This window comes from Ylistrum balloti, unplaced genomic scaffold (genome assembly GCF_031769215.1).
Source record: "Ylistrum balloti isolate Yb309-2 unplaced genomic scaffold, AGI_CSIRO_Ybal_v1 Utg369934, whole genome shotgun sequence".
Lineage (NCBI taxonomy): Eukaryota > Metazoa > Mollusca > Bivalvia > Pectinida > Pectinidae > Ylistrum > Ylistrum balloti.
The window spans coordinates 655,472-674,737 of NW_026782045.1; the positions used below are offsets into that span (position 1 = coordinate 655,472).

The following is a 19,266-nucleotide window of genomic DNA, read 5'->3' on the forward strand; positions in this document are numbered from 1 at the left end:
TTTTGAACTTTAGTCTAAAAATATCTATGATTCGTAAATACCTTTCAGTCCAATCGCGCCAAAGTGGTATTATATCTAGGTGTCAGGCTTGATGATGGAAGCTGAAAGAAAACGACAAAGCAGACGACGTCTGCCTAGACAAAAATCCTTTACAGATGCATTGAAGGAAAAATATTGCACACCAGAAATCGACTCCTGCAACTCAGGTGGTTTTATGGTTGACATTGTCTATCACGGGAAACCAAAGACAAACGGGTCAGATGCAGAGCTGGCCTACTTGAGAAACGTGGTATGTGGTCAACGAAATTTAAGATTTTTGTCTTAAATATAGAAGACAGCTAATCAGCTGCTGATTGTTATAATGGGTTTACACTGCTGAAAATAGTAAATTGTCAATAACAAACGGGCTAAAAATAAAAGGACTCCATTACATTGCAGCATTGTATTTAAGCTGAGAAGTCTAGCAGATAACAGGTATTAATCCATAATATCATTTCGTTTTGAAAAAAAAAAATTTTATTTAAATTGTTATCTTTCTCACTATTTTTTATTTGAAACACGACATACATAGTGATTTGTAGGTGGCACATCTCTTTCCACTTCATGACAGGCTTCTAGAAATTCTACATGTTATCAAAAGTAGTTAGTGACTCATGCAAGATAATTTGACAATGTGGAGTTAGTGACTCACATATAAATACAGATTGTGGTTATGAAATTAAAACTGATAGAAATAAATTGATCTGAGTTTATTTCTTCTATGTCACTTATCACTTTTCTTTCCTTTACAGCTTGTGATTATAATTAGAATGAATCTAATTTTTTAATTTTAATTACTTGTCAGATAATTCTAAAAGAAAGAAGTCTTGTGAACTTATTTTTCATCAAAATCAAGGCTGAATAAAATCAGGTGACATAAGTAAGATATGTGATATAGTATCATGAACTATTCACACTTGTTATGTAAATCAGTAATACTAAGGTTCAACATTCTTCACCTTTAATACTTGCATAGCCACATACTTATTTTACCGATAAAGAAGTTGTCTTTACGATAAAGTGGATGTTAAGTCTTAGTTTTTTACCAAGCAGGAACAGGTTTTTTCTAATTATTTCTGATAGAATATAGTCAAGACTAAAGTATAAAATTAAAACTGTTTAGATTAAGTGAAATAAGATTAAAAAAAGCAGACCAAAAAATCTGAGATAAAGACATGTCTGCATTGCCATGTCCTATTACAAGACACTTTACACTTAATGCTCTGGGTGACAGACCTATAATGGCCGCCGTGTATGTTCAGTGAGGAAGCCCCCATGGCAAGCTACTTTAAGGAGACCCTGCTGCAAAATAGCTGTGGCTATTCACAGAGCAATAAATCGCAAACATTTTATGTTGGGCTTGCCACATCTATATAAAAAATTGTAATTAATATTGTGGTCATAAACATGTACTGATAGTTACCAGTAATAAAAAAAATGATAATAAAAAAGTCATGACATCGAAGGAGATTGTTTTCTAGAAATGTTTGTGGAAATTTTTGCCAAAAGTTGTAAGTTTATGAATTCTTTACAGTGATGAGGCCTTATAAATATTTATTACAAACTTACGACAGTAACAAATAGTCTATAAAGCACCTGCCAGGAAATAGCTATTTATGTAAATGTAAATGTTGAAGCCATAGTAATTATTAATCAACTATAATTGTACGAAAACCATTCAGAATTGCAAATACAAAGGGGGAGGGGGGAGATGAGGAGTGGTTATGAAATCTTCTTAGGATTAGGGTCTGTATAGACAATGTACATATGGTCATGGTTGACTTCATCTGCAGGTGCTATGTGATCGATACGTGTCTATGGCTGGTATCCCTAGCACTGGCCTAAGGTCTCTCTGTCCCAATGTCAATGAACTTGACCTTTCTGGAAATCTGCTGGACGATTGGAGTGAAGTTCTCAACATTATGTCACATTTACCATTCCTGAAATTTGTAAATTTGAGCCGAAATCAACTTGTTAACAAAAAGGTAAATTCTGTAATATATTTCACCGTTTACTTTTTATTTGGATGGTATGTACATTGTACAGTATCACGCAAGAATTTACTCAGTTTAATACAACCTAATTAGATATTAGAATTTTTTATACAATTTCTGTAGAAGTTTACAAAGAAGCTAATTATCAACAAGAAATATACCTTGATAATCGTGATATTTTTCTTCCTCATGCTAGATCTTATTATGTTAAATGTGTCAATACCCCAGTAATGTAGATTGTAGTTTTTTTAATCATATCTTATGTAAAAGATATAGTTTTACCTGTAAATGTATGTTTTTACATAGAAAAAAAAAACATTTGTTTTCCTTTTGAAGATCATAATATTTTCACTACTCTACTAATAATTCCTTTACAGTCACGGATTCAAGAATGCATTTGTCAATTCTTTATAACCAAAAGGAAAAGTATCTGCATGTATAAACAGAAAATATGACCTCAGTTGAAAAGTCTCTCGATTAAAACATTGACATAACAAGTGTAAGGCACAATTAAGTCAACACATGTTTATAGCAGTTCAGTGAAGCTGTTTTATAAGAAGTCTGGTAATATGACCATGCCATACATTGAAACACAAATACCTTTTCTTTCCAGAATTGCTTACAGACTTGGGAGACCCCATTTACCATGGTAGAGAGTTTGGTTCTTAATGAAACTAATGTTTCTTGGGATGAAGTGATGACAATGGCAAATTACCTACCAAGTTTAAAGGAACTGCACATCTGTAAAAATGGTAGGTAAATTAATTTCTCACAAATCAAAAGGACTTACAGGTCAGTAAAAAATAGTAGGTAGGTCAGTTTTCTATTGAATCTAGATGAACTAACCCTGAAAAAAGACCTAACTGAACTTCAGGCCTATAAAAAATGTAGGTAGGTCAGTTTTCTATTGAATCTAGATGAACTAACCCTGAAAAAAGACCTATATGAACTTTAGGCCTGTAAAAATGGTAGGTAGGTCAGTTTTCTATTGAATCTAAAGGAACTACAGGTCTGTAAAAATGGTTGGTAAATCAATTCTCAACTAGGTAAGTAAATCTTTTCCTTACTGTAAAGAGGAACCTCCTATCTGTAGATATGGTAGATAGATTAGATTAAAATCAAATTAACGAAGTCAAAGCTCCATTATCACAGCACCAATATGATGTTTGTTCATTTTGATAAAGTTTTGACCATTATAAAGTTTCAAAAGACACTTGCTGAAGGTCTGACATTATATCTAGGAATTTATTGTGACATACTTAGCATTATTCTGCACACCAGATAATAATCATGTGATAATAAACAGACTTGTGCCACCGCATTGTCTGTTCAGTAGAATTAACACAAATTCTGTTTCATTTCCCAGCAACAGATGAACTGATTTTTTGTTCTCAGCGGTAATGTGTTCTCTTCCACTGGCATATTTCTGGAAAGATTTGGACAAAAAAAAATAGACAGTATGACACAAGAAAATGATGTTGTTTATTTCAGAAATGATCATTGTGCTGTAAATTATAAAACAAAGGTATCAATTATTGTAGGGTATACAAAGCTCTCTTCCTCCAACCTGAAAGTATTGGAAAAAGTGAAATACCTAAAGATGAACTATAACGAAATTCAGAGGTGAGTGGTTTCTCAGAATCTACTTGATTATCTGCCCTTACAATAACACTTGAATGAAGTGCCAGGTATATTGAATCTGAATGTTGATGTAGATACACAAACATTTTGATGAGATGCAATTGTTGCTGAAATTACTTCTTCTTTAGAACTATAAAGCTGAAAAATATGAAAAAATAGAAGTAGTTACTATGCATAATTCTGTTCAACTTCTTACGGAATTCAAAGTTGGCTATCAAATTTGTTCAAAACACAGGGGAAAAGTATGAAAGATTAAAAAAAAATAAAAATCAATGAGAAAATACATGTAGTTCTTGTTGTCAATTACGTTTTGATAAAAAAATTTTGTATCATTATTTCCAGCTGGGAGGAAGTCTGGAAGCTTCGATATCTGCCAGAGCTAGATACACTAATATTATCAGGAAATCCTCTAGAGGATGTGGTTTACAAACTTCTTGATGACCAGGATCATGTTTCTATGGAAACAAATAATCAGGATGCAGTCAACAAAGACACCCTGCCGGAAAAAGATGTGGAAAAAGATGAAAATGGTAACAAAAGTCCTGATCAGCAGGTCAAAGACATTGTAGACCTGATTATCACAGGGGCACTCTCAGAAATTGGACAGGCAGAGGTTGTCAAATCAGAAATTGCTCAACAGAATAATAATATGGACATTCACTCAGATGAGGGCAGGAATGTAGAAAATGTTTCAGAGAATGACAAGGGGACAGAAGATGTTCCAGAGAATGACAAGGGGACAGATGTTCCAGAGAATGACAAGGGGACAGAAGATGTTCTAGAGAATGACAAGGGGACAGAAGATGTTCCAGAGAATGACAAGGGGACAGAAGATGTTCCAGAGAATGACAAGGGGACAGAAGATGTTCCAGAGAATGACAAGGGGACAGAGAATGACACAGACAATGATAAGACTACAGAAAATGGTTCTGAAAATGGTACTGAAAATGACAGGGGGATAGAAAATGGTACTGACAATAACATCAATATTGATGAGAGGAAAGACAACCATTGTGGTCTTTGCATCAATGAAAACAAAGCTGCTAGCATGTTTTATTTGGAACCAAAAGAAGATCTCAGTGATGGCAGTTCAACTCTTAGAAATGACAAAGACAGACAAGCTTTCAGAAAACTGAAAAGTTTGTGTGTCAGCGATACTTGTATTGCTAGCTGGGAACACCTGCAGGCTCTCAGCATGTTTCCAGCCCTGGAGTCTCTCAGGATTCAGGTTTGTTTTATCAGTATAACCTCATGTGATTGTCATATTATTCCTTAAATATACCAATGTTTTGTCTAATCATCACCATCAAATAACTGGTAAATATTACTGGCCTTCTGGCTTTTGGTTTTAAAAAGTAATAAATTTGATTTATTTGTTCGTTAGAATAGTGGCATGGCTCAGAATATACACATGTACTTAATGGTGTTTAAATATTATCTGATATATGGAAAAAAGTATTCAAATTTATTTAATCATGGGGCTGCTGCACCCCCCCATCTAGGTTTTGACTTTTCTTTTGATCACTCTGGATTTTCCTCAGTCATCTCCCAGGCTTCAAAATTTAGGCCTGGCAAATCACTGGCAAATTGTAAAAGGACAAAACAGCTGTATGATGCAGTAAATTCATTGCTTTGCTGTATTTAATGCTTAAGTATTAAAAGGTGCACTTGTATGTCTTCTGTACAATCTTAGTTAAAATATACACACACAAGTTTTACTGCACTTAACAGATGTTAGAACTTTGAATTTATCCTTGTTACATATATAATCAGGATATTCAACTGCTGGCAGAAGTTGGTGAAGATGACCGAAGGAAGCTCAAGATTGCAAGGTACTTCTTCAATCTGTAAAATTTCCTCCCAACTGTGATACATTAAAAAAATGTCTGAAAAATCTGTTTTGAAATAATTTACCCATAAACCATCATGAACTTTTCAAACTGCTGGAGAAAATACCTCAATTTTGTGTGGTGTAGATGGTGATCGATTTAGAAAACAGTGTTTGTAAATGACTTTGAGGGCCATGCTGAAGTCTTAAACATTCTAGTACATGTAGCAGAATACTTGTAGTATGTATTTAACATATTTATCTGGCAAAAAGCATATGCTTCATAATAAGCCCACCTGTAGTCAATTTGGCTCATAAGGATTCTATATACATGTGCAAAAGTTGTTCATTGCCCTGTTATAAGCCCACCTCCTAACTCTGTGAGTCAGAATCTGTAAATTGACCTCCTGGTTATGCCTGTCCAGAATCTTGTTATTTCAATACCAAGTCAGGAACAACATTGTCATTTTTGTATAGGTCTATGTCAGTGTTTCAAATTTTCAGGGTTTTATTAAAATCTTGCAGCAGGAAGAATTCATTTTCATTATACCCATGAACTTTTTTTTATCATTTAACTCCATTCTCAAAACTTGTAATAATTAAAACGCCTTTGAGAATAACGATGTCCAAAAAAAAGTGAATAAACAACAAGAAAATACCAACATGTCAACATAATCATAATTCAAACTCAGAAGAGTAAGTGTCTTCTACTTTATGGACGACACCCGCCATGTAAACCTTGGTCAATCCAAGAAAGTAATGTCACATTCTTAAATGAGAACAAGGTATACAACAATGGAACTAATAGGCAAACACATCCATCTTTATATTGCACATAGAAATGGACTTTTTCTCAATGACAATGATGACAGAAGATGGCCTAATAATTTTCATCAACTTGCATCTTACGAAATCCTGTGTTATGAGTTTGTCCATTAATTAATAACTTCTTGCATGAAAATCATGATGATTGGCCTAGAATATTAAATCAGCTGTCAACATCATAGGTTATGGATGCAAGGATGTTGACATCCAGAAATGAAAAATTCACAAAAGGGAAATTGAAATCCTCACATTTATTATACAGTTTGGTGCATTGCTGATTCCTTGATTTCAAATTTGAAAATTAGATCACCTTGAGAATAACGTCCTCAAAAATATTGAAAACTGGACCCTGTTGAGAATAACAATCTTTACAGTATTTTTTTATCATCTAGTACAAGGCATACATTTACGGGTAAAAAAAATATTCTGATCTGTTGCAGTCTGCCAAATATTAAGATCTTGAATGGTAGTGAAGTGTCACCTACAGAGAGGGAGAAAGCAGAAAGATACTACATCCGATATTTCATGGATCAGGAAAAGCAACCAGAGAGATACTATGAGCTGGAAGCAAAACACGGTAACTTTACTGTAATATATCTACGTTTTTTCCCATCAGCCCGAAAATAAACTAGGAACCAAGGATATCTGTACACAGAATTTGGAAAATTACCCAATCAGCTTATGGTACATCTCGTGGAATAGTAATGACAAACTATAAGTGTGAAATCAAACAATATTATTCCTAGTCCACCATTTTAGTTCTCCCGATACTTCCCAAAATGCACAATGAAGGACAAAGGAGTATAATGTGAAGAAATTTATTATGTTAAATTTGTTTTACATTTCTTCTCCGTTTATAGGTAAATTGAAGCCTATTGTCGATATAGACATTTCCCGTGGGTTTAAAGAAGAAGCAACGTTGACTTTCATCTTCAATGGAGTGTCATTGGGTGAGAAAACATTCAAGGTCAAGGCGCTTGTGAAAGAGTTACAGCGTTTCCTGTTAAAGACCCTCGGTACAAGGTGGGTATCAATATCATACATAGTGAACATTTCATTCTATTCACATTCATTTTAGACAGTGAAGCCTGTGTAACTTGGTACTAAAGTCACTGAGACTGTGAAACATATACTCGTGCTTATTGCCCAAAAAACCAGAAAGGTTAGGCAAAATGTGCATTCCTCAAAAATTTTCACTCAAAATCTGCTTGCATTTTTGTGGTATCTGGGGTAGATATGGGTGTGCTTTTCAAAATACTAGGTTTGAGGAAAATCTCCATTTGTGATGAACCACTTAAACAATGAATTAAGAAAAGTCATGTTGCTGGTATGGAGGACAAAGTTAATAATATTGAAAGTTCATTTTTTTAACATTTTAAAATTGTGAAATTGTTGTTTTACACAGTTGGGAGATCAATATTGGTATGTAATCCCTATGGTGGTATTGAATTTATTAAAATGATTCTGTTTTACAATATTTTCTTCAGATGCTTTAAAATGTTTCATTATGGCTGTGGACCAAACCATCCACATGGGGAGGAAGTACTGTTTCAGGAGCTTCAGTCAGAGTTGCTGCAAATCAGCCGGTATGATATTCTGGACGGGGATGAAATCCACGTCAGTGTTGATGTGGATGATGACTGTAAGAGATGGACTCCTCGCAAATTTTAAATTTTCACATCTATCCAGCAGTGACTCCATGATTTGTTATAAGCCTACAAGGATTTATTTCTGTTAAGTAGAACTCATGATATTTTATAAGCTCCTCCCCTCTACCAACTTAACTTGGATTTTTGAGTAAGAGGTTTTTGTTTTTTAGTAAGCCCACCCCTTGATTTAGAGTCATTGAATTAGAATAAGTGGTAGTGTGTGTTGGCTGATTGTTCTGTACTGAGCAGTCCCAACCATCATTGATTAGAATCAGTGGTAGTGTGTGTTGGCTCCCTTCAGCTAATTGTTGGATAGATATGATTCGTACTGTTTCAGATAAATCTGTGATGAGTAGAGACATTGTTATATGTAACATACTGCTGTGTTCCTGGGGATTTTTCAAGGGACTTACTTTTTCTTTTATTAACACTCAAAATGTGAGAATTAAAAATCCACAGATTGAAAATTTCGTAATATTGAAATATAAGGATTTTAATTTTCACTTTATTTAGTAGTTGAAGTACAGATTATCTCCCCTACACACCGGTAGAATTGGGTTGTGTTTTATCTTAGAAACTACCCTGTAACAGTGCTAACCTGATGTATGCTACCTTAAACACAGTGCTTGTTATATGTATAAAGATGCATGTTGGGTGACTTTCCTATGTATTTCTATAGGATTTCGTAGTTGAGAACACATTTCAGAATGGTGCAACATTAAATTAGGATTATATAGTAAATGTAAAACATCAGTGTAAAATATTTTTAATAGCTGTTTCCAGCAAAGAACTGGCAAACTGGTTTTTTTTGGGCATATGTGTATAAAGATCTGGTCGATTTTTCTGTAAGCAAGACGTTTGAATAACATTTGGAACCACTTATGATGAGATCTTATATTTCCATTGAATGAAAGGTGAAGTAACATTGCTGGTACCGATGAGATTGGAAATTTGGGATACATTTTTATGTCTAAATTCATTCTCTTACACTGAGTGATAAAAATCATTTGTGACCCGATATAAGTTTTCCAAGTTGGAAGTCTTCATGGCATATATTTTACTGTTTTCATCACGCACAGACAGGGACGAACTTGGATCATTCCAGTGAAGTAAATGGAGAAAATGTTCCGATTTAATTTTTTTTAGTTACTTTGTACTATTATGAAAATCAAACGTACTTAGGTTATAAGTTTCCAAAACCTGGTCAAATATCAAGGCCATAGTGGTTTACTACTGACCTCAAGACTGTGTTTTATTGTAGGGAAATCTGTTTGTTGTGATATCTTATTGTTAATATTGTTTGTGATTCCCACATAAATGTGTAAATCTAATGTATTTATTGATAATCAGAGATTTATTTCTACCGTGCAAATAAATGACAATTGTATATAAGATGATGTATATTGAAATTAAGTAGAAATATAACCTAACACTATCTCACCTCACAAGTAATTAACATAGATTTAAAAATCGTTTGAAAATTTAGTGCTTGAGTCATTTTACATACCATGGTAATTCATATCAAAATTATTTTTTTCTCTTTTTATTAAGATAAAAATTTCAGAATATGAAATCAAAGTGCTTTGAAATTTTAGATGAGATATATATGCTGGCTGAACTGTTGTACCATTATTCTGTGATCAGATGAAACATTGATTATGTGTTTAGAGTTCTCTCCCTTAGTGATATTTATGGTACCCCATCACATGAAACATTAATCCTGTGTAGAGTTCTCTCCCTTAGTGATAATTATTGTGCCCCATCACATGAAACATTAATCCTGTGTAGAGTTCTCTCCCTTAGTGATATTATTGTTCCCGGTTACATGAAACATCATTCTTATGTTTTGATGGAGTTTTCCTTTCCAGAACAGTTTAGTGGTAAAATTGCTGTTTATATGCATTGCACCATTATATCAACACTAAAGTGCAATTACAATTTATATACACTGTAACTGTGATATATAATTTCCATATCTCCTTTTGTTTGTCAAATTGTATGCATCTGTCTCTTAAAAGAATGTTATTCTGCCTCGAAGATTTTTACCAGATTACGAGGTTGTGAGGTCTTTGGTTTCATTTCTTTTACTAAATCATCTGTTTTGATGTGGATTTGTTAAGACAGTTTTCCAACATTGAAAACTAAAAAAAAACCCAAAATATTTCGTATAAATTAACCAATCATGTCCCATGTAACAAACTTGTATGTTGCTTAAACATAGATGTAGATGCTGTAATATTCTATATATCTGTTGTTGTCAGTAGCTTTTAAATCCATACTTGTATAACATTGATGTTTGAAGATTCTGTTTATATAATTTACATCGTACATTCATGCTCATGTCATGCTATATTCATTAAGATGTGTTTTCTGTTTCATCAAAATCTTAAATTTATATCAAAGGGATGTTTGATATGCAGAAGGTAACAAATTGACTGTTGTTTTTCCAATGTTTAATCCCAACTTTGAAAATAAAAAAAAATAGAATTACTTTAATATTACAACCTTTACTATACATGACATGGTCACGGATGAATGATGCTGTGTACTATTTTGGTAACCCTTATTCAGTAGAAATAATGGCCCTCCAATTCTATTTGATCTTCAGGTTTTTATCTCATAAGGCATGTTGTTTTGCTGTGCAGGCAAATGTGTGGTGTTTTATTGATGACGTCATGTTAGTGGTTTTATAAATGTCATAACAGGTGCCATTTGTTTACATGGCAGAGCAGACTAGCGATGTGATAACAGTGCATTGTGATAAATGAAAATGAAGTGGAGATTGTATCATTAAAATGCTGTATCTCCTTTGAATAAATGACGAGAATTATATATGTGTTTTTTTGTTTTTGTTTTTTAATCACCATTTTATGACGGCCACTTGAGGTCAGACATTTGACCAGATGTGTTCATGGCATACATCAAGCTCTGTTTGATGGAGAAGTTATGTTGTACAAAACTTGACATACCAGTGCTGGAAGTAGAAACACATTTTCTTGTGTTGACAACACTGAGGATGGTTTGTTAGCATACAGGTACTCACATTGGTACATTTATACATTAAATTTGACATTTTATGGTGGTATCAATATGTAATAATTGGAATATTTTCTTACTTCACGTCATGAGAAATGATTCCAAAATCGAACAAAACAAAAACATAACAAAACATGGTGCATAAAATCATTTTATTGCATGTGTTAAGCATGTCTAGTTGCAAAGCCATTACGTTTTCATTTAAGTTTCATACTAACAATTCTTACAGTTTTGGGTGGTAAATCAAATTAGAAATTTTTCATTATGATTAAGATGTGGAAAAATCTGAAAAAAACAAGAAATCAGAGAGGAACCTTGGTGACCACCTCTGTATGATGTTAAAAGATTGTTTTTTTTTTTTGTATTTCATCTAAATTTTCTCTCTAGTATATGTGTTGACCGGTGATTTGATCACATGGTTATGTCACATAAACAAGGAAAATCTAGGTATTTTTTTATTTTTGAATACCTGTCTAGAGCACAACTGAAAGGACCAAGAAAGAACCTTAAAATTTAATAAGCATGGACCATGGATGCATGGAGAATTTGAACAGCCGACCGTCTGATGTCGGTGGCATAAAACTTTAAACAGGAGAAGACAGGGTTACATGGATTCACATAATTCACAAATATAAAACAGAAAAATAATTTATTGATCTTTTTTTGTGGATTGAATTAGTTATTTGTGGCATTAATTTATCCAACGAAATTGTCCATGTTTGCAGATATACTATGTTGTGGCATTTCTACAATTGTTTGTTTACACAAATGAAGCATTCCACAAAATTAATAAATCATAGTGACATATACCATATAGCCCTTATAATTGATAAATTTTAAAGAATTCAAATTTCAATGTCAAGATAGAAAAGGATATGTGATATTTACAAATATTGATTCCAATGTTAAGTATCAGTGACCTGATTACTGATTTAATAGTCAATCACCATGGTGATTCACAATAATAATGATGATCTATGCTTTATGCATTTTAAATAACTGTTGAAATACTCGAGGATAACTGGAGACAGCTGACGGCACTGATACACAAGTGCTATGCAGGTTTATATTGTGAATATAATTTACATTTGTTTTATTATTTCACTGATAAAATTTTTGCACTCTAGTAAATGCCATGGAAAATAACATGATATATAGTATCACAAATAATAGTCATAATAGTATAGATAGAAATATATATTTAGAATAAAGAGCTGGATGGACGAGTTATTATGATATAATACATAAAGGTAAATCACATATAAAAAATGTTATAAAATATTCAAGTATTTATTCAGCAATAAGCCCATGCCTGGTAATAAGCCCATCCATATATATAACTCACAATTTTATAAACTAATGTTTCTTCAATGTAGCAACCCCCTGACTTGAAGTAAGATAGAGCAATGGGTTGGGTCCCTGGAGAAATTGACTGTGCCTGCCCCTGACTGTAGATAAGATGTAATATGTTGGGCCCCTGGACTTATTAACTGTACCAGCCCCTGACTGTAGATAAGATGTAATATGTTGGGCCCCTCGACTTATTAACTGTACCAGCCCCTGACTGTAGATAAGATGTAATATGTTGGGCCCCTCGACTTATTAACTGTACCAGCCCCTGACTGTAGATAAGATGTAATATGTTGGGCCCCTCGACTTATTAACTGTACCAGCCCCTGACTGTAGATAAGATGTAATATGTTGGGCCCCTGGACTTATTCACTGTACCAGCCCCTGACTGTAGATAAGATGTAATATGTTGGGCCCCTCGACTTATTAACTGTACCAGCCCCTGACTGTAGATAAGATGTAATATGTGGGGCCCCTGGACTTATTAACTGTACCAGCCCCTGACTGTAGATAAGATGTAATATGTTGGGCCCCTCGACTTATTAACTGTACCAGCCCCTGACTGTAGATAAGATGTAATATGTTGGGCCCCTGGACTTATTCACTGTACCAGCCCCTGACTGTAAATAAGATGTAATATGTTGGCCCCTGGACTTATTCACTGTACCAGCCCCTGACTGTAGATAAGTAGTATGTGGGTCCCCTGGACTTATTCACTGTACCAGCCCCTGACTGTAGATAAGAAGTTATATGTGGGGCCCCTGGACCTATTCACTGCACCAGCCCCTGACTGTAGATGAGATGTAATATGTGGGTTCCCTGGACTTATTCACTGTACCAGCCCCTGACTGTAGATAAGATGTAACATGTGGGGCCCCTGGACTGTACCAGCCCCTGACTGTAAATAAGATGTAATATGTTGGCCCCTGGACTTATTCACTGTACCAGCCCCTGACTGTAGATGACATGTAATATGTGGGTCCCCTGGACTTATTCACTGTACCAGCCCCTGACTGTAGATAAGATGTAATATGTGGGGCCCCTGGACTTATTCACTGTACCAGCCCCTGACTGTAGATAAGATGTAATATGTGGGGACCCTGGACGTATTCACTGTACCAGCCCCTGATTAGATAAGAAGTTATATGTGGGGCCCCTGGACTTATTCACTGTATCAGCTCCTGACTGTAGATAAGAAGTTATATGTTGGGTCCCTGGACTTATTCACTGTACCAGCCCCTGACTGTAGATAAGAAGTTATATGTTGGCCCCTGGACTAATTCACTGTACCAGTCCCTGACTGTAGATAAGAAGTAGTATGTGGGTCTCTGGACTTATTCACTGTACCAGCCCCTGACTGTAGATAAGAAGTAGTATGTGGGTCTCTGGACTTATTTACTGTATCAGCCCCTGACTGTAGATAAGAAGTTATATGTTGGGTCCCCTGGACTTATTCACTGTACCAGCCCCTGACTGTAGATAAGATGTAACATGTGGGGCCCCTGGACTGTACCAGCCCCTGACTGTAAATAAGATGTAATATGTTGGCCCCTGGACTTATTCACTGTACCAGCCCCTGACTGTAGATAAGAAGTAGTATGTGGGTCTCTGGACTTATTTACTGTATCAGCCCCTGACTGTAGATAAGAAGTTATATGTTGGGTCCCCTGGACTTATTCACTGTACCAGCCCCTGACTGTAGATAAGATGTAACATGTGGGGCCCCTGGATACCAGCCCCTGACTGTAAATAAGATGTAATATGTTGGCCCCTGGACTTATTCACTGTACCAGCCCCTGACTGTAGATAAGTAGTATGTGGGTCCCCTGGACTTATTCACTGTACCAGCCCCTGACTGTAGATAAGAAGTTATATGTGGGGCCCCTGGACCTATTCACTGCACCAGCCCCTGACTGTAGATGAGATGTAATATGTGGGTCCCCTGGACTTATTCACTGTACCAGCCCCTCACTGTAGATAAGAAGTTATATGTGGGGACCCTGGACTTATTCACTGTACCAGCCCCTGACTGTAGATAAGATGTAATATGTGGGGCCCCTGGACTTATTCACTGTACCAGCCCCTGACTGTAGATAAGATGTAATATGTTGGCCCCTGGACTTATTAACTGTACCAGCCCCTGACTGTGAGTAAGAAGTAATATGATGGACCGTCCTTGAGGTATTGCTGAATAAATAGTGTTGTAAACATTAACATCAGACAAATAGTAAGTAATAGTAAGCAAACGTAACTTAACAATATACATATATACAGAAATAGTATAGATATGCTGCAGTGACATCTAATACAAAAATCAAAATTCCATCTCTACCATCATGGAATGCTGCAAGCCATTTTGAATACGCTAGTATCATCGCATAATGAGGTTATACAAAAATAATTTGTCTTCATACTGTAAATTTACTTAATTCAGTGCAATCAACTTTTAGTGCATTACCACATTTCACCATATTGTTATCACATTGGCAAATTATCATACTTGGCAAATTATCATTCTTGGCAAATTATCATACTTGGCAAATTAGTGCAATGATGTATTTGTGTATAATTGCTATACATAAACAACATCCAGAATTAACAATCATATTTTAGCGCAATACTTTCAGTATAAAATAAACAGCTAAAATAAGATCACCACTGAAATATGTACATATACAGTATAGTAATGAATGTAAATAATTATAAATATATATATTTTTTCATGTTCGTAAGAAAATAGTCTATTATAACAGCACCTAGGAGCTGGGGCAGATTAAAAACTTAACACTAAATATGTCCAAACTAGGCCACTACAATACAAAACAGAACCCTCTGACCCCAACTATAGTAATGCATAGGAAAGTTCATCCTTAAAAAATTCATATCTATACATGTTTCTAAAATAAGTATAAATTCCATAAATATATATATATATATATAAACTACACATCTATTATGCATTTCGTATGTTTGATTTACAAAAGTAATGAAACTATATGCTTTCAAAGTATATAAAATAATCTAGACATCTAAGAGATACAGTATACATTTTTTTCCCGATTTTATGAGCAAGCGCAAAACATGTGATTATAAATACACATGTAAGAGGACTTATCACTGATACAGCTGACCTCTAAAATCATAACAACACAAAAATTTTATATTAACACAGAATGGTGAGAAAATGTACCAAGCATTGTGAATACTGTGTAACTCGGCAAGGTGACCGTGCTAGGATTTATTGGGAAAGAAGATTACTGGCAGGAAGAAAAAGATAGGGGAAATAACTTTGAGAGGGATGGGAGATAACTCTGACATGTATGACAAGGGAGACAACATCTAGTCATATGGGTGGTAACTCATAGTAAATATAAACAAGTTAGGCACTGATATCTGTTCAACAGCAAACATTAATTTGAAACTGTATTACAATGATTGATTTTTCTTACATAAAAAACAATAGCACCTGGATACATTGAAATACAGTCAAAGAAAAAACAGTAGGTAGCTATATCCCCATTCCTGAATCAGTAAATTATACTAATGTTAATTTTCCTCTAACTCAGAAAAATAGTAGTACATGTAGATAATTATGCACAGGAATCAATTATATAGATTATATCTATCATTAAAATATACAGTAACAGATAAAATGTGACCAAACATAATAGGTCAGTTAAAACAAGTAAAAAATTCAGGACGTTTGAAGTGCATTAAGGCAGAAGAATATTTTTATTATACACTAATGTAGGTAAAGAACTATCTTTAACTGTTCTTGAACAATTTTTCATGTCTGGAAAAGACCTATATAGCTAACATTATCTCCCATAAGAAATTCTTTCAGGAGATTTTATACCAGAAGTGATGTAGGTCTGGGACAGGATATACAGCTCCAAGTATACTGTAAAAAGCCCTTCGTTCCCTATATATAGCCCCATGTTCCCTGTCTATAACTCCATGTTCCCTGTCTATGACCTAATGTTCCCTGTCTATGACCTCATGTTCCCTGTCCATGGCCCATGCTCCCTGTCTATGGCCCCATGTTCCTTGTATATGACCTCATGTTCCCTGTCCATGGCCCATGCTCCCTGTCTATGGCCCCATGTTCCTTGTATATGACCTAATGTTCCCTGTCTATGACCTCATGTTCCCTGTCCATGGCCCATGCTCCCTGTCTATGGCCCCATGTTCCTTGTATATGACCTCATGTTCCCTGTCTATGACCTCATGTTCCCTGTCCATGGCCCATGCTCCCTGTCTATGGCCCCATGTTCCTTGTATATGACCTCATGTTCCCTGTCTAGGACCTCATGTTCCCTGTCTATGGCCCCATGTTCCCTGTCTATGTCCCCATGCTCCCTGTCTATGACCCCATGTTCCCTGTCATGGCCCCATGCTCCCTGTCCATAACCCCATGCTCCCTGTCTATGGCCCCATGTTCCTTGTATGTAGCCACATCTCCTGTATATGGTGTGTAAGTATTACTTACCATGAAACCACATGTTCTCTGTCTATTCAAATGTTCCCTGTGTATGGCCACATGTTCCCTATCTATCCAAATGTTCCATATATGGCCACATGTTCCCTATCTATCCAAATGTTCCATGTATGGCCACATGTTCACTGTCTATCCAAGTGTTCTGTGTATGGCCACATGTTCCCTGTCTATCCAAATGTTCCCTGTGTATGGCAACATGTTCTCTGTCTATTCAAATGTTCCCTGTGTATGGCCACATGTTCCCTATCTATCCAAATGTTCCATGTATGGCCACATGTTCACTGTCTATCCATGTGTTCTGTGTATGGCCACATGTTCCCTGTCTATCCAAATGTTCCCTGTGTATGGCAACATGTTCCCTGTCTATCCAAATGTTCCCTGTGTATGGCAACATGTTCCCTATCTATCCAAATGTTCCATGTATGGCCACATGTTCACTGTCTATCCAAGTGTTCTGTGTATGGCCACATGTTCCCTGTCTATCCAAATGTTCCCTGTGTATGGCCACATGTTCACTGTCTATCCAAATGTTCCCTGTGTATGGCAACATGTTCCCTATCTATCCAAATGTTCCCTGTGTATGGCAACATGTCCCCTTTCTATCCAAATGTTCTGTGTATGGCCACATGTTCACTATCTATCCAAGTGTTTCATGTATGGCCACATGTTCCCTATCTATCCAAATGTTCTGTGTATGGCCACATGTTCCTAGTCAGAATCTAAGCTGAACTGTGTGACAAACTTGTGTTACTAAAAAGCCATTTCAATAATACTGATTATATTTACCATAAGTTATATTAATGTAAACGAATGTAACTTGATAGGGAATTATCTCCCCTTGACGACAAATCGTGTGCACATTTATATATATACCCTGACAGAAATACAAGCATTTATATACGCTAGTATAAAACCAAAGCATATATCATCTAATATCAAAGCAACATCGTCATCCATTAAAATAATGCATATTTATTTGCTGTGTGACAATAAATAATTAGTTGGCTACACCGGTTTAAGTATGGGTAAATTAGGAGTGTTTATTTAATGGAGTTATGGCACCTTTTTTCGTTTCAGCTGGGGTTTTTTTCAAGAAATGGAAAGAAAATGAGCTATTAAACTGTAAAACATTATAAAATGTGTATTTCTAAGAGATCATGGTCCAGTTTGATATGATTTCATTGAATTTGAACTTATCTATCTGAATTACATAATTTCTAACAATTTTGGAAATTGTTCTAATTTTGCAATGACAAATTGTTCTACCATCCATCTAACATTATATCTTAAGACTTATTTACAACAAAGCAAGATGATATACATTACACAAACCCAGCGGACCATCACATCTGGTCAGATACTAAAGTAGCATGCAAATAAACATATCAGAAAAAGTTTATAACGCTCAGCAAAATTAATGAAATATAAAAAAAATATGTTATTATGTATCTAAAAACATTTCATATATCAATAAATAAAATTGTTATAAAATAGATTTCATCATCTCGCCTATCATCTCCAAATTATTTACCCTTTTGATAAAACATTAAGTTCCTGTCTGCCAGTATGCCTTAGTGTAACGTTTTATGATGCTGTGCTGATTGTCTTGTAATGAGGCCATTTCCTACAGCAGGTCAAATCTGATCATTTCAGGTAGTCATATCATATAAAATTACAAACAGTTTTTCCTAGCTAAGAAAATGTCTGATTTCCACTACATAATTACTTAATTTAGATCCATTTTGGACAATTTTTCAAAGTGAACACAAATCTCTGAACAGAATTGTTTGATTTTGATTTTTACATCTCCACTAAATTCTTTTTAAATCTACAACAGAGCACTATAGTAGTGAAAGGCTGGCCTAACAAAACACTCCCTTCGATTCCATTACTTTTGACATAATACACTGACTGCCAGTAATGTGTATATTGACATACAGGACAACACAATTACCTGACTGGTATCGGGACAGAATGCAAGCTTGCAGTAAAAAATTAAGCTTACATTATCTGAAATGTTTTACTAAACTACTATTATAATTATCAACTAGAAGAAGCCTTAATTTCTTTCTTACAGAACAGATGTAAAATCATTGACATCATTAAGGCAGTATGTTGACACATATAAATTTAAATATCAAATATTTTGTATTCGATTGCAAAATGGTCTTGAGATACCTAAATATTTAATCGGAAGGCAAACATTGAAATTAGATGCATAAAATATTTAATAGTTTCACCTCTTTAATTCATGAATAAGAAACTTGTAAAGTGGAAAACTTTAAACCCATCACAAACACTTCCATATCATATCTTGACGATGTACAGAAAAACTTGTCAAAGTCCAAAAAAGGATGAAACTTTGGAAAAGAAAAAAATTAAAATTTATTTTTATTTTACTGTATG

The 19,266-nt window shown here is 34.9% G+C and overlaps 1 protein-coding gene across 1 annotated transcript; it reads left to right on the top strand.

The window, feature by feature from the left end:
* Positions 1-19: 19 nt before the first annotated feature.
* On the top strand, positions 20-10,808 carry LOC132547105 (tubulin-specific chaperone cofactor E-like protein). Its single transcript, XM_060210860.1, has 9 exons — positions 20-289; positions 1,833-2,024; positions 2,647-2,785; positions 3,575-3,656; positions 4,017-4,902; positions 5,448-5,506; positions 6,768-6,904; positions 7,188-7,350; positions 7,815-10,808. Exons 1-9 carry the CDS (start codon positions 92-94, stop codon positions 7,996-7,998), a joined length of 2,040 nt encoding a protein of 679 aa, XP_060066843.1. The 5' UTR covers positions 20-91; the 3' UTR covers positions 7,999-10,808.
* The last annotated feature ends 8,458 nt before the right edge of the window (positions 10,809-19,266 follow it).

Excerpts from the sequence above, each read along its gene's own strand:
- LOC132547105 (XM_060210860.1), top strand. The coding sequence starts at position 92 with ATGATGGAAGCTGAAAGAAAACGACAAAGCAGACGACGTCTGCCTAGA. Across the intron at positions 4,903-5,447 it reads TGGAGTCTCTCAGGATTCAG|GATATTCAACTGCTGGCAGA; the intron begins GTTTGTTTTATC and ends ATATATAATCAG. Across the intron at positions 7,351-7,814 it reads TTAAAGACCCTCGGTACAAG|ATGCTTTAAAATGTTTCATT; the intron begins GTGGGTATCAAT and ends TATTTTCTTCAG.